This window comes from Miniopterus natalensis, chromosome X (genome assembly GCF_054644295.1).
Source record: "Miniopterus natalensis isolate mMinNat1 chromosome X, mMinNat1.hap1, whole genome shotgun sequence".
Lineage (NCBI taxonomy): Eukaryota > Metazoa > Chordata > Mammalia > Chiroptera > Miniopteridae > Miniopterus > Miniopterus natalensis.
Window position 1 is genome coordinate 34294135 of NC_142103.1, and position 16071 is coordinate 34310205.

Here is a 16071-nt window from a genome sequence, read left to right on the forward strand (position 1 = left end):
CAAACAGAACCCTATGTTTAAGCCACGGGCAACAATGACGGCACTTTTTGACGCGGTGGCATTTGACTGGAAAGGCAAAGCCCGGGGCGAAGTGGGGGAGCGCAGGGGAACTCGGGGGGCCATGCAGGGGGGCGCGGGGCCCGAGCACTCGCAGTTGCCTTGCCTTCGCGAGCTTGCTTCGCTAGAGAGGGGCGCCTGGCGTCGCTGCCGGGCCCTTGCCCTGCCCCGCTTGTGCCTCAAGCCGACTTCTTTTTCTTCTTCTTGCCGTGCTTCTTGTGGCGTTTCTTCTTCTTCTTCTTCTTCGCTTTCTCCGTCGTTTGTTCTCGCTCTTCGTGCCGTCTCTTCTTTTTCGCTCGCGCCCCCGCTTCACACTCCGATTCCGAGGGAGGCTCCGAGGCCAAGGGCTCGTCCTCGGGGTCGGTTTTCTTCCTTTTCCTGCTGCCGCTCCGAGCACCCTTTTCTCTCTCTGTTTCATCCTTTGGCTTCTTTTTCTTCTTTCCAGGCTCCCTGCTCTCCGATTCCGAGGCCTGTGTAGAGCTTTCTGACGATCTGCGCGAGTGTTTCTTCTTCTTCTTTCTCTTTTTGCCTCGCTTCTTGGGCTCGGCCTCAGAATCCGAAGAACTGCTCGAAGAATCGGAGCTCGAGGAAGAAGGCGAAGACTGGCAAGATTTCTTCTTTTTCTTTTTCTTTCGTTCTCTTTTTCTGGATGAGCCCTCGTTCCCGCTTAATGCTTTCTCCCTGCTTTGCTCGAGCTCTTTCTTCCAATTCTCATTCATTTTTTCTTCGAATTCTGCTAACGCCTTGGAGCCTTTCTTTTTGCTTTCTATTTTTTTCTTTACTTCTTCCCACGTGGGCCTTGGTCGATTCAGATAATCTTGTATTGTTGGGCCTACAGGCTGAGACGGGCCTCTCCATCGGGCCATTGCGATGGGGTTCATGTAGGCTATGCGATTATCTCGCTTTCCCATGGTGCTTAATGCTTCCCAGGGCAGACTCACTTGCTAAGGGGCACGAGGTTAGACACCTTCATTAAGCTCTTCATCTGCTGGTACACCAAGGAGGCTCTATTCTGGGAGAGAAGCAGATAGAATGATTATAAAACACCTTTAATATAAGACAAAATAACCACAGAAGCTTAACTGTCCACTGTTATCACATAGTACAGTAGAAATTTTCAAAATCTTAGGAACAACAAATATACATCGTTAAGATTTTTGCATATTTTAGACATTGTGATACAAATAAAGTGTTTTATGTAATTCATGTAAGGTTTTGTTATCTAAAATTTTTAATAAGTATTTCCTTTTGTATTGTATAATACATTCCTTTTTTTTCTTTCTTTGATTCTGTCTTATATGGTATAATGTGAGAGACAAATTTTTATTGCAAAAATTCTGCACCAGGAAGACCTTTCCAACTTAAAGAAGTGCAGCACAATCCACTCCATTCCTTGACACAAATCTAGAAATTCAGAAACACCTGAAAAAATCTTTCTCCCTCAACTCTCACATCCAATCCATTCCTAAATCTTGCTGTTTAAACCTCCACAATTGGTTTCATGTCAATTTATTTCTCTCCAAATATATTGTCATCAAGTTAGTCAAGGCACTATCATCTCTCACTTGGACTATTAATCTTTAGTATCTACTAAGTGGTTTTTTTTCTCCCAAAGATGGCTTAGTGTTTTGCAATGGACTATCTCATTCAATCTCTAGGCTAATACTATGAGGTTCATTCTATTATTGTCCCTAATTCGCAGATGGAGAAACTCAAGCTTAGAGAAATTTACTAACTTATGTCAAGTAACATCTAATAAATGGCAGAACCAGAATTTAAAGCAAGGCAGCCAGACCTCCAACCCTTCAACCTAACACAATGCTATATTACCTCCTTATAGCAACCTTTTAATTGATTGCCCTATTTCTCCCCTTACTCTTTTCCATTCCAGTCCCATGCTACAGTCAGTGGCTTTACATTTTAATAAGAATCAAATCCAAACTCCTATAACGGTCTTATATGATCTGTCCTGTTTCTCTCTCTTTCACCTGGAGTCACACCCCTTTTCCCAGTTCTACCTTCTCCACTCTTCTCTTGCTCTCTGGAATATGCTAAGATCCAAGCTTAGCCACCATGGCCAGTTCCACATCTTCCTTCATGTCTCAGTTTAAATGTCAGTTCATCAGAAAGGCAAATGTTAAGTTGAACTATATAAACTGTCAACTATATAAAACAAAAACAAGTGCATACCAGCAATTTCATATGGCTCAACCTTATACTAAAGTCAGTTGCCTCTGTATTTACCACTCATCCTCGTTATTCTGTATCCCAGTTCTTTGTTTATTTTATCCATAGCACTTAGTAAATCGATGATCATTTTATTGCTCTGATTATTTGGATGTGTGTTGCGTGTGTCTGCCCACCACTAAATATAAGGCCAAGAAGGATAAAGGCCATGTTTGATCTGTTTTATTTACCATGGTGTTCCCAGTACCTAACATGGTATCTGGATTACTCTAAGTACTCAATAACTATTTGCTCAATACCAACCAAATAAATGGATAGGTGGATGGTAACTCTGGGGGAGAGAGGCATTCAGAGAAGCCTCCTAAAGTCGGGGATGCCTGTATAGGATTTTGAAGGATAAATGGTTTATCCAGGAAATGAAAAATGAAGGACATTCCAGGCAGGAAAAAGACTATGTGAAAAGTTACAGGGATCTAAAAGCCATGTATTTAGTGTTGACGGAGTCTAATGTGCAAACAGCAGTGACAGGAGGTGAAGTTGCATAGATAGGAAATAGCCTCATCACGAAGCCCCTCTTAGGTCATTATAAAATCTGAGATTTTGTCCTGTAGTTAAGAAGCCAATAAAGTATTTTAAATAGAAGGGAAAGATGGTCAGCCACATCATAGACTTTTCTGTCAGTCTCGAGTTTTACTCTGACCCTTTAAGTCAGCCAAATTCAATGCCGCAGATATTACAGTGGCTCTTGGTGATAGTTTCCTGCATTTCATTTGCTGGGTTCTTGCGCGTATTCTCCTTTCCCTTCAGATCTTCCCACCTTTTCTTAAGTCTTTTTGTCTTTTAAAAAAAATATTTGTTTATTTTTATTTAAATTTTTTATTGTTGACATTATTGCAGATGTCCCCCATTTCCCCCCCTTACACCACCTCAACCCACCCCCTCTCTTGGCCCTCACCACACTATTGTCTGGGTCCATGGCCTATGCGTACATGTTCTTTAGCTAACCCCTTCAACTACAGCTGTCGGTCTGCTTCATATATCCAGGCCTCTGGTTCGATTTTGTTCATCACAGTATTTTGTTCATAAGGTTGCACATATTAGTGAGATCATATGTTATTATTCTTTCCCTGACTGGCTTATTTCACTTAGCATAATAATTTCCAGGTGCCTCCATGCTGTTGAAAGGGGTAAGCAGTCCTTCTTTTTTATAGCCCTGTATGATTCCATGGTATACCTTACTTTTTTATTCACTCATCTACTGACTGGCACTTAGGCTGTTTCCAGATCTTAGCTATGGTAAATAATGCTGCTGTGAGCATAGGGGTGCATACATTCTTTCTGATTAGTGTTTCAGAATTCTTAGGATATATTCCTAGAAATGGGAATCCTGGGTCAAAAGACAGTTCCATTTTTAGTTTTTTGAGGAAACTCCATACTATTTCCCACAGTGGCTGCACTAGTTTGCATTCCCACCAACAGTGCATTAGGGTTCTTTTTCCCCAAGTCCTCGCCACCACTTGTTGTTCATTGATTATTGATGATAGCCATTCTGACAGGTGTGAGGTGACACCTCATGGCAGTTTTAATTTGCATCTTGATGATTAGCTACCTTGAGGGTTTTTTATGTCTCTTGGCCATCTGTATGTCCTCTTTGGAGAAGTGTCTCTTCAGGTCCTTTGCCCATTTTTAAATTGGAGTGTTTGTCTTCCTGGTGTTGAGTTGAATAAGTTATTTATATATTTTGGAGATGAAACCCTTATCAGATGAATCATTGGGGAATATGTTCTATCATACTGTGGGTTCCCTTTTCCTTTTGTGGATTCTTTTGCTGTGCAGAAGCTTTTTAGTTTGATGTAGTCCCATTTGTTTATTTTTTCCTGTTTCCCTTGCCCTTGGAAGCATACTGGCAAAAATATTGCTGTGAGATGTCTGAGATTTAACTGCCTGTGTTTTTGTCCAGTATTTTTTATCAATTTGTGTCTTAGATTTAAGTCTCTTATTCATTTTGAGTTTATTCTTGCATTTGGTGTCAGTTGGTCTAGTTCATTTTTTTGCATGTACCTGTCCAATTTTCCCAAAGCCATTTATTGAAGAGGCTGTCTTTACTCCATTGTATGCTCTTTCTTCCTTTGTCAAATATTAATTGAGTGTTATGGCTTGGGACAGTTTCTGGGTTCTCTATTCTGTTCCATTGGTCTGTATGCCTGTTCTTGTGCCAATACCAGGCTCTTTTGATTACAGTGGCTTTGTAGTAGAGTTTGATATCTAATATTGTGATCCCCCCAACTTTGTTCTTCTTTCTCAAGATGGCTGCAGCTATTCGGGGTCTTATTTGGTTCCATATAAATTTTGGGGATATTTGTTCTGGATCTGTGAAATATGCCATTGGTGTTTTAGTAGGAATTGTGTTGGATCAATAGATTGCTTTGCGTAGAATGCAGAGTTTAATGATGTTAATTCTTCCAATCCATGAGCAAGATATATGCTTCCACTTGTTTGTATCTTCCTTTATTTCTTTCTTCAACATTCTATAGTTTCCCAAGTACAGGTCTTTTACCTCCTTGGTTAAGTTTATACTTAAGTACATTTTTTGTTGTTGCAATAGTAAATGGGATTGTTTTCTTAGTTTCTCTTTCTGAGAGTTTGTTATTGGTGTGTAAAAATGTCATTGATTTCTGGGTGTTAATTCTGTATCCTGTTACTTTGACAAATACATTTATTAAATCTAGTAGTTTTTTTTGGTGGAGTCTTCAGGGTTTTTTATATACAACATCATGTCATCTGCAAATAATGAGTTTTACTTCCTCCTTTCCAATTGGGACGCCTTTTTTGTTTTCTTCCTGTCTCATGGCTGTGGCTGGGTCTTCCAGTACAATGTTGAATTAGAGTGGTGAACCGGACACCTCTGTCTTGTTCTTGTTATTAGGGGAAATGGTTTTAGTTTTTGCCCATTGAGTATGATGTTGGCTGAAGGTTTGTCATATATGGCCTTTATTATGTTGAGGTATGATCCCTCTATTCCCACTTTGCTGAGAGTTTTTATCAAAAATGGGTGTTGGATTTTGTGAAATGAAATTTTGTGTATCTATTGATATGGTCATGTGATTTGTTTTATTTTTGTCATTTTACAGATGTCCCCCATCTTCCCACCTTATATGATCATGTGGTTATTATCTTTCATTTTGTTTATGTGATGTATCACATTTATTGATTTGCGAATATTGTACCAGCCTTGCATCCCTAGAATAAATCGCAACTGGTCATGTTATATGATCTTTTTAATGTATTGCTGGATCCAGCTTGCTAATATTTTGTTGAGGATTATAGCATCTATGTTCATCAGCGATATTGGCCTATAATTTTATTTCTTCGTAGTGTCATCTGACTTTGGAATTAGGATAATGCTGGCCTCATAAAATGAATTTGGAATTCTTTCTTCCTCTTGAAATTTTTGGAATAGTTTGAGGAGGATAAGTGTTAGTTATTAATTGAATGTTCGATAAAATTGGGGGGTGAAGCTCTCTGGTCCAGGACTTTTGTTTGCTTGAAGTTTTTTCTATTACTGCTTCAATTATATTAGTTGTTATTGGTGTATTCAAGTTTTCATATGTCCTTGATTCTGTTTTGGAAGATTGTATGCTTCTAGGAATTTGTTCATTTCACCCAGGTTGTCCAATTTGTTGGCATATAGTTGTTCATAGTATTTTCTTAGAATCCTTTGTATTTCTGTGGAGTCAGTTGTTAATTTCTCATCTTTAATTTTTATTTATTTAGGTCCTCTTTCTTTGTTTCTTGGTAAGTCTAGCTAAAGGGTCATCAATCTTGTGGGGTTTTTTTTCCCAAAAAACCAGCTCTAGGTTTCATTGATCTTTTGTATTTTTTTTTTTTTTTTTTACTCTATGTCATTTATTTCTGCTTTGATCTTTATTATTTCCTGCTTTCTGCTTACTCTGGGCTTTTTTTGTTTTTTTTATCTAGTTCTTTTAGGTGTAGGGTTAGATTGATTATTTGAGAATTTTTTTTTTTTTCTTCCTGAGGTAGGCCTGTAATGCTATAAACTTCCTTCTCAAGACTGCCTTTGCTGTGTCCCATGGATTTCTATTTGCTTTGCGCTCATTTTTACTTATTTCCAAGTAATTCTTTATTTGTTTCTTGATTTCTTTGGTAACTCAGTTATTTTTTTTTAACTTTACCATGAGTTTATTTTGTATAGTGGGATTGTTGGTGGTATTTCTCATTTTTATACTTCTCTGTCTTTTCCATTTTTTATTGTTTAATAACATGCTATTTAGCCTCCATATGTTTGAGAGTTTTTTGGTGTGTGTTTTTTTTTAAATATATCTTTATTGATTTCAGAGAGAGGAAGGCAGAGGGAGAGAGAGAGAGAAACATCAATGAGAGAGTCATTGATCGGCTGTGTCCTGCACACCCTCGACTAGAGATTGAGCAGGGAACCTGGGCATGTGCCATGTCCAGGAATAACACCGTGATCTTCTGGATCCTAAGTTGGTGCTCAACTGCTTAGCCATGCCTGGCTGGGTGAGAGTTTTTTTCTTATTGTAGTTGATTTGTAGTGTCATGTCTTTGTGACCTGAGAAGATGCTTGATATGATTTCAGTCTTCATGAACTTGTTAAGGCTTATTTTGTGTCCTAACATGTGGTCTATCTTTGAGAGTATTGTATGTGCACTTGAGAATAATGAATGTTCTGAGGCTTTGGGATGAATTATTATGTAAATATAAATTAAATCCATCTGATTCTGTGAGTCATATAAAGCTGCTGTTTCCTTGCTGATTTTTGTCAGGAAAATATATCCATTGATGACAGTAGGGTGTAAAAGTCCTCTACTATGACTGTATTGCTGCCCATCTCTCCCTCGAAGTCCACCATGTATTTTTTTTATATATTTAGGTGCTCCTATATGGGTACATGTATGTTTTACAGGCTTATGTGCTCTTGTTGGATAAACCCCTTAAGTATTAGGCAGTGGATTACTTTATCTCTTTTATGGCCTTTATTTTAAATTTATTGCATCAGATATGAATATTACTACCCCAGCTTTTTTGTTGATACATAAATTTGCATGGAATTTTTTTTTTTCATACCTTCACTTTCAGCCTTTGGGAGTCTTTTGTTCTGAGGTGGGTATGCTGTAGAGAGCATATATATGGGTCATGTTTTCTTTTCCATTCAGCTACCCTATATCTTTTGATTGGAGCATTTAATCCATCTACACTTAAGGTTATTATTGATAGGTACTAATTTATTGCCATTTTTTCTTTATACATGTGTTCCTCCTTATATATTTCTTCTTCTTAAAGCAGTCCCTTTCTTGCAGTGCTGGTGTGGTGGTACTGAACTCCTTTAGCCTTTTTTGGAGGTCTGGGAAGCTCTTTATTTTGCCTTCAGTTTTAAATGATAGCCTTACTGGATAGAGTAGTCTTGGGTTCAGGTCCTTGCCTTTCATTACTTTGAATACTTCATACCAGTCCCTTCTGGCCTGAAGTGTTTCTGTTGGAAAAATCAGCTGACGGCCTTATGGGAGCTCCCTTGTAGTTATCTAACTGTTTCTCTCTTGCTGCTTTTAACATTTTCTCTTTCTCTTTAACCCCTGCCATTTTAATTATGATTTGTTTTGGTGTGGGTCTCTTTGGGTTTGTCTTGATTGGGATTCTTTGTCTTTTCTGAACTTGTGTACCTTTTTTCTTCACCAGATTATGAAAATTTTATGTCATTATTTCTTCAAACAGGTCTTCTATTCCTTGCTCACTTTCGTCTCCTTATGGCACACCTATGATGCGGATAGTTTTGGGTTTCAAGTTGTCTCAAAGTTCCCTTAAACTATCCTCATTTTTTAATTTTTTTTTTACTTTTTGTTGCTCTGATTGGGTGTTTTTTTCTATCTTTTCTCCAAATCATTGACTCAGTCCTCTGTCTCATCCAGCTTACTTTTCATTCCTTTCAGTGTATTCTCCATGTCAGGTATGATATTCACATTTATGCCTGGATCTTTCTATGTCTTTTTTATGCTGATATAGTTCCCATTAAGTTTCTTTAGTTTCCATTAAGTTCTTTGTAGTTCTAACTCAGTTTCTTCAGCATCCTTATAATCATTACTTTGAATTCTATGTCTGATAAATTGCTTGCTTCTACTTCTTTAGTTCTTTTTCTAGACGTTCCTTCTTTTCTTTCATTTGGGGTTTTTTGTTGTTGTTGTTTGTGTGTTTGTTTTTACTTTTTTTTGTTTCTTTTCTGTTGTTCAAAATATTACAGATCTGCTTTTTTCTCTCCATTGAAAACTTCCACCCCACCCACCCTCCTCCCCAGTCTCTCATCAGACCATTGTTTGTGTCCTTGGGTTATGCAGATAACCATATAAATTATTTGGTTAATCTATCCCCCCTCACACACACACCCTTGTTCCCTCTGAGATTCTACAGTCTTATCCATGCGTCCCTGTCATTGAATCATTTCTGTTCATCGGTTTATTAAGTTCTTTAGATTCCACATATAAGTGAGATCATGTGATGTTTGTCTTTCTCTGCCTGGCTTATTTCACTTAGCATAATACTCTCCAGGTCCATCCGTACTGTCCCAAAGGGTACAAGATCCTTTTTCTTTACAGCTGCATAGTATTCCATGGTGTAAATGCCCCACAGCTTTTTTATCCACTCATCTACTGATGGGCATTTGGGCTATTTCCAGATCTTAGCTGTTGAAAATTGCACTGCTATGAACATAAGGGTGCATATGTTCTTTCTGATTAGTGTTTTAGGATTCTTAAGATATATTCCTAGAAGTGGGATCACTGGGTCAAAAGGCAGCTCCATTTTTAATTTTTTTGAGGGATGTCCATACTGTTTTCCATAGTGACTGCACCAGTCTACATTCCCACCAGCAGTGTACCAGGGTTTTTCTTTCTCCACATCCTTGTGAGCACATGTCATTTGTTGATTTGCTGATGGTAGCCATTCTTACAGATGTGAAGTGACACTCCATTGTGGGTTTAATTTGCATCTCTGATGATTAGCAACGTTGAGCATTTTCTCATATATCTCTTGGCCATCTGTATGTCCTCTTTGGAAAGGTGTTTATTCAGGCCCTTTGCCCATTTTGTAATTGGGTTGTTTGTCTTCCTTTTGGTGAGTTGTATGAGTTCTTTGTACACTTTGGAAATTAGCCCCTTTTCAGATGCATCCTTGGCAAATATATTCTCTCATACCGTGGGGTACCTTTGTACTTTGAGGCTGATTTCTTTTCCTGTGCAGAAGCATTTTAGTTTGATGGAGTCCTATTTTTGATTTTTGATTTTGTTTCTCTTGCCCTAGGGGATGTATCAATGAAAATTCCACTACATGAGGTGTCTGTGACTTTACTGTCTATGTTTTCTTCCAGGATCTTTATGGTTTTGTGACTTATATTTAAATCTTCTATCCATTTTGAGTTTATTTTTGTGTATGGTGTAAATTGGTGGTCTAGTTTCATTTTTTTGCTTATAGCTGTCCAATTTTCCCAGCACCATTTATTGAAGGGACTGTCTTTATTCCTTTGTGTGTTCTTGCTTCCTTTGTCAAATATTAATTCACCATAATGACGTGGGTTTATTTCTGGGGTCTCTGCTCTGTCCTGTTGATCTATATGCCTGTTATTGTACTAATACCAGGCTCTTTTCTATTAAAATGGTTTTGTAGTATAGTCTGATATCTGGTAAAGTGATCCCTCCTACTGTGTTCTTCTTTCTCATGATGTCTGCAGCTATTCAGAGTCTTTTTTGGTTCCATACAAATCTGTGGAATATTGGTCTGCCCCTGTGAAATATGCTGTTGGTATTTTAATAGGAATTGCACTGACTCTATACATTGCTTTGGGTAATATGGACATTTCAATAATATTAACTCTTCCAATCCATGAACATGGTATATTCTTCCACTTGTTTATATCTTCCTCTCTCTTATTTCAGGGTCCTATATTTTTCCTAGTACAGGTCTTTTACATCCTTGGTTAAGTTTAGTCCTAGGTATCATATTTTCTTAGTTGCAATGGTAAGTGGTATTATTTTATTAGTTTCTCTTTCTGAAAGTTCAATATTGGTGTATAAAAATGCCACCGATTTCTGGATGTTGATTTTGTATCCAGCTATCCTGTTGAATTCGTTTATCAAATCTAGTAGTACTTTGATGGAGTCTTTAGGGTTTTCTATGTACAATATCATGTCATCTGCAAATAATGACAGTTTTACTTCCTCCTTTCCAGTTTGGATACCTTTTATGTTTTCTTCCTGTCTGATGGCTGTGGGAAGGACTTCCACTACTATGTTGAATAAGAGTGGTGAAAGTGGACACCCCTGTCTTGTTCCTGTTTTTAAGGGAAATGGTTTTAGTTTTTGACCATTGACTATGATGTTGGCTGTAGGTTTGTTGTATATGGCCTTTATTATGTTGAGATATGATCCCTCTATTCCCACTGTGCTGAGAGTTTTTTATCAGAAGTGGGTGCCAGATTTTGTCAAATGCGTTTTCTGCATCTATTGATATGATCATATGATTTTGGTCCTTCGTTTTGTTTATGTGATGTATCACATTTATTGATTTGAAGATATTATACCACCCTTGCATCCCCAGAATAAATCCCACTTGGTCATGATGTATGATCTTTTTAATGTATTGCTGAATCCGGTTTGCTAGTATTTTGTTGAGAATTTTAGCATCTAGGTTTATCAGGGATACTGACCTGCAATTTTCTTTCTTTATAGTGTCTTTATCTGGTTTTGGGATTAGGATGATACTGGCCTCATAAAAAGAGTTTGGGAGTTTTCCCTCCTCTTGAATTTTCTGGAACAGTTTGAATAGAATAGGTGTTAATTCTTCTTTGAATGTTTGGTAAAACTTGCCTTTAAATCCATCAGGTCCAGGACTTTTGTTTGCTGGGAGTTTTTTGATTACTGCTTCATTTTCATTAGTTGTTATCGGCCTATTCAGGTTTTCTGCCTCTTCTTGATTCAGCTTTGGAAGATTGTATGTTTCTAGGAGTTTGTCCATTTCACCCATGTTGTCCAGTTTATTGACATATAGTTGCTCATAGTATTTTCTTACTATCCTTTGTATATCTGTTGGGTCAGTTGTTTTATTGCCTCTTTCATTTCTGATTTTACTTATTTGGGTCCTTTCTCTTTGTTTCTGGGTGAGTCTGGCTAAAGGTGCATCAATCTTATTTATCTTTTCAAAGAACCTGCTGTTGGTTTCATTGGTTTTTTGTATTGTCTTTTTAGTCGCCATGTCATCAATTTCTGCTCTGATCTTTATTATTTCTTTCCTTCTACTTCCTCCAGGCTTTTCTTATTGTTCTCATTCTAGTTCTTTTAGTTGTTGTGTTAGATGGTTTAGTACAGCTTTTTCTTGTTTCTTGAGGTAGGCCTGTAATGCTATGAACTTTCCTCTTAGGAATGCTTTTGCTGTGTCCCATAGATTTTTGAGCTGTTGTCAGTTCATTTTTGTTTATTTCCAGGAAGTGTTTGTTTTCTTCTTGATCTTCCTGATAAACCATTCATTGTTTAATAACCTGTTATTTAGCCTCGATGTGTTTGAATATTTTTGAGTTTTTTTATAGTGGTTGATTTCTAGTTTCAGGGCTTTGTGATCTGAGAAGATTTTGGATATGATTTCAATCTTCTTGAATTTGTAGAGACTTGCCTTGTGCCCTCACATGTGGTCTGTTTTCTAGAATGTTCCATGTGCACTTGAAAAGAATGTGTATTCCCCTTCTTTGGGATGAAATGTTCTGTAAATATCAATTAAATCCATTAGATCTAGTGTGTCATTTAAGGTTTGTGTTTCCCTGTTGATTTTTTGTCTTGATCTGTACAATGATGACAGTGGGGTATTAACATCCACAACTATGATTGTGTTGCTGTAAATCTCCCCCTTAAAGTCCATGAAAAGCCTTTTTTATATATTTAGGTGCTCCTATTTTGGGTGCATATATATTTATAAGTGTTATTTCCTCCTCCTGGATTGATCTCTTTATTATTATGTAGTAACCATCTTTGTCTCTTGTTATGTGTCTTATTTTGAAGTCTTTTTTGTCAGAAATAAGTATTGTTACTCCAGCTTTTCTTTTGTTTCCATTTGTATGGAGTATTTTTTTCCATCACTTCACTTTTAGCGTTTGTGAATCTTTTGCTCTCAGGTGGGTCTCTTGTAGACAGCATATATTTGGGTCCTGCTTTCTTATCCATTCAACTATCTTATGTCTTTTGATCTGACCATTTTTTTCATTTACATTTAAGGTTACTATTGATATATACTTATTTAATGCCATTTCCCCCCTTTTTGCTGATGTACCTTTCTCTCACTATTTCTTCTTTTTCTTAGAGCAGTTATTTTAGCATTTCTTGCAATGCTGGTTTCATGGAACTGAACTCCTTTAGCCTTCTTTTGTTTGGGAAGGTATTTTACTTTCAATTTTAAATGATAATATTGCTGGATAAAGCAGTCTTGGCCGCATGTTCTTGCTTTTCATTACTTTGAGAACTTTTTGCCAGTCCCTTCTGGACTGAAGAGTTTCTGTTGAGAAATCAGCTGTCAGCCTTATGGGGGTTCCCTTGTAGGTCACTGCTTGTCTCTTTCTTGCAGACCTTAATATTCTCTCTTTGTCCTGAACATTTGCCATTTTAATTATGATGTGTCTTGGAGTGGTTCTTTTTGGATCCCTCTTGTTTGGAACCCCCTGTGCTTCCTGAACTTGTGTGGCTTTCTCCCTTGCCAGCCTAGGGAAGTTTTCTATCATTATTTCCTCCACCAAATTCTCTATCCCTTGTTCTCTTTCCTCCCTTTCTACCACCCCTCTGATGCGAATGTTGTTTCACTGCATGTTGTCCCAAAGCTCCCTTAGACTGTCCTCATTCTTTGTATGTGTTTTTTCTTTCTGCTATTCTGATTGAGATTTTTTTTCTACCCTATCTTCTAAGTCACGCATTGTATCCTCTTCTTCATTGAGCCTGGTTTTATTTCCTTCCAGCATTTTCTTTATATCAGATATAGTATTCTTCATTTCTGTGTTATTCTTATTTATGTTTCCTCTACCTTTCCATTAAGTGTCTTGTTGTTCTCATTAATTTCCTGAGCAGCTTTATAACCATTACTCTGAACTCTATTTCTGATAAATTGCTTAACTCCACCTAATCCAGGTCTTTTTCTGGTGATTTTTCCTTTTCTTTAGTTTGGGGGCTGTTTCTCTGTCTCCCCATTTTAGTGGCTCTAAGTGTTTGTACCTGTATATTTGATATATTTGCTGTTTCTCAGTCTTTGGGGGTGAGATTTTGTAGTGTATGTCCAGTGGAGCCCAGAGATGTGTTTTCCTTATATTTCTGAGCTACTTACTCTAGGCGTGTCCTTCTTGTGGGTATCCCTTTTGTGGATTCTTCAGGCTCTCCTGTTTTGATTGGGTCTAGATTGTTATTGACCCGTTCTTGGGAGGACTCTCCTCTCAGGTTGGCTAACTCTGTGGCTCAGCCTCAACCATGTTGTGTGAGGTATGGTACAGGTGCTGGCAGGGAAAGACAATACACAACCAAACTGCCAGGAAACAAGCTATATCTTACGGAATATCTTAACAATCATTATGAAAACATCCCAAGTAAAAGAATTGGAGGAGTGAAGGGAGAATACAAATGTGAAAGAAAAATAAAATGAGAGAGACAGAAAAGGATATTACTGTTAATAATATTGAAAATTAAAACATAATAATTAGGTGTGTGCTCCTTGGCTGCTCCTTGGGCAGTGGCCTACCGATTTCCTTCTCCTGTGTTCTCAGGTCTAAGCCATCTCTTCCTTTTCCTGCACCTCAGGTGGAGTCACTGCCAAGATGCCGATTTTCATGAAAATTTTTACATGAAAGGCTATCACTCTCGAGGTTTAACAATAGAAAATGTAAAGGACAAGATCCAGAATAAGGAAGGAATTACTCCTGATCAGCAAAGACTGATCTTTGCTGGCAAGTAACTGGAAGATGGATGTACTTTGTCTGACTACAACATTCAAAAGGACTCCACTCTTCATATTGTGTTGAGACTTTGTGGTGGTGCTAAGAAAAGGAAGAAGAAGTCTTACACCACTCCCAAGAAGAATAAGCATAAGAGAAATAAAGTTAAGCTGGCTGTCCTGAAATACTACAAAGTGGATGAGATTGGCAAAATCAGCCACCTTCGTCAGGAGTGCCCTTCAGATGAATGTGGTGCTGGAGTTTTTATGGCCAGCCCCTTTGACAGACATTATTGTGGCAAATGTTGTCTGACCTATTACTTCAACAAACTAGAAGACAGGTAATTGTATATGGGTTAATAAAAGTCATGGCCCTGAGGGCATGGCTCAATGGTTGAGCATCGACCTAGGATCCAGGCAATCAGGGTTCAATTCCTGGTCAGGGCACATGCCTGGGTTGTGAGCTCGGTCCCCAGTTGGGGGCATGCAGGAGGCAGCCAATCAATGACTCTCTCATCATTGATGTTTCTTTCTCTCTCTCTCTCTCCCTTTCTCTCTCTGAAATCAGTAAAGATATATTTTAAAAAATAAATAAATAAATAAATAAATAAAATAAATAAAAGACATGAACTAACAAATAATAATAAATAATAAAATAAAAAGTAAAAAATAGAGAAGCTACTGTGACATAAAAGGGTTATAGAAGATTCTGAAAGAAAGGCACACAAAAAATTAAGGGTAGAGCATAGGAATAGGAAAATAGTTGAAAAATAAAAAAAATACAATAAAGAGAAAAACAAAAACAAATGAAAAATACAGGAAGACAGAAGGGAGAAAAAGAAAAGAAAGAAAGAAGAAATAAAGAAAAAAAAGTTTTGCCAATGGAACAAGGAGAGAGAGAGAGATAAAGCAAGGGAAGGGAGGGAGTCCAATAAGAGATATGGGGGAAACAATAGAGAAAATTAGTAAACTTATAGGTTATAATGATAATGTCCCAGCAATTAAACAGAAAATATCAATAAAATCTTGACAATAGAAAAAAGACAAAGCAAAACAAAGCAAAAAGCAAAACAAAACAAATAAAGCTAAACAAAAATTTTTTAAAAGTCAATTAAAAATTTTTTTAAAAATTTAAAATTAAAAAGAATTTTTTTTTTCTCTTTTTTTTTTTAAAAAAAAAGTTAATCGGGTGAGCTTCATCTGCGCAGCTTATGTTGTCTGAGGCTCACTGTTTTGTATGCTGATTTTGGTTCTCTTGGGAGGTCCTTGTGTATCAGCCAATGTCAGGAGCTGTCTAGGTTTGGTGCTGGTATTCTTTGGTAGTTGGCTGATCTGAGACTCTCTGTAGGCCATCTCGACTTGTCAACTATTTTGCCTCCCCCTTGTGGTTCCTTGGTCTTACTCCAGTGTCTTCTGAAGAGTCTTTAGGGTTCAGGCTGGCTAGTGCAGCTCAGGATATTTCTCCCTTTAATTAGAGGTTTCTGTGTCAGGCACTCACTCTGGGGAAGGTAGTCTCTGCTTCAAAGCTCGCTCCTCAGTCCCTACCCTGTCCTCTGATTCTAGTTCCCCATGCACTGGCCTGCTGCAGGTTCAGATTGACATCAGTCTGTTGCCTTTTCTGAATGGGCCATTTCAGCAGCCTGGGCTCAGTGAGTTTGATTTAAAAAAAAAAAAAAATCTGTAGAGCACTTTGCATGCCCAACCCCCAGTAAAGTTTTTAAGGTTTTCCTCCAGTTCCCAAACAATTGTCCTTGAGAGACTTATTCATATATTGTCATCCTCTGAGCTGTTTTCCCTTCCCCCTCAGGACTGTGCCTTGTGGGGGATATCTGGGGATTTAGTGAGCTG

General features: G+C 37.7%; 1 protein-coding gene and 1 pseudogene across 1 annotated transcript; one reads left to right on the top strand and one right to left on the bottom strand.

The window, feature by feature from the left end:
- Nucleotides 1-236: 236 nt before the first annotated feature.
- FAM133A (family with sequence similarity 133 member A) lies at nucleotides 237-968 on the bottom strand. Its single transcript, XM_016199488.2, has one exon. It carries the CDS (start codon nucleotides 966-968, stop codon nucleotides 237-239), a length of 732 nt encoding a protein of 243 aa, XP_016054974.1.
- A 13139-nt stretch (nucleotides 969-14107) lies between these two features.
- LOC107526912 (ubiquitin-ribosomal protein eS31 fusion protein pseudogene) lies at nucleotides 14108-14536 on the top strand (annotated as a pseudogene).
- The last annotated feature ends 1535 nt before the right edge of the window (nucleotides 14537-16071 follow it).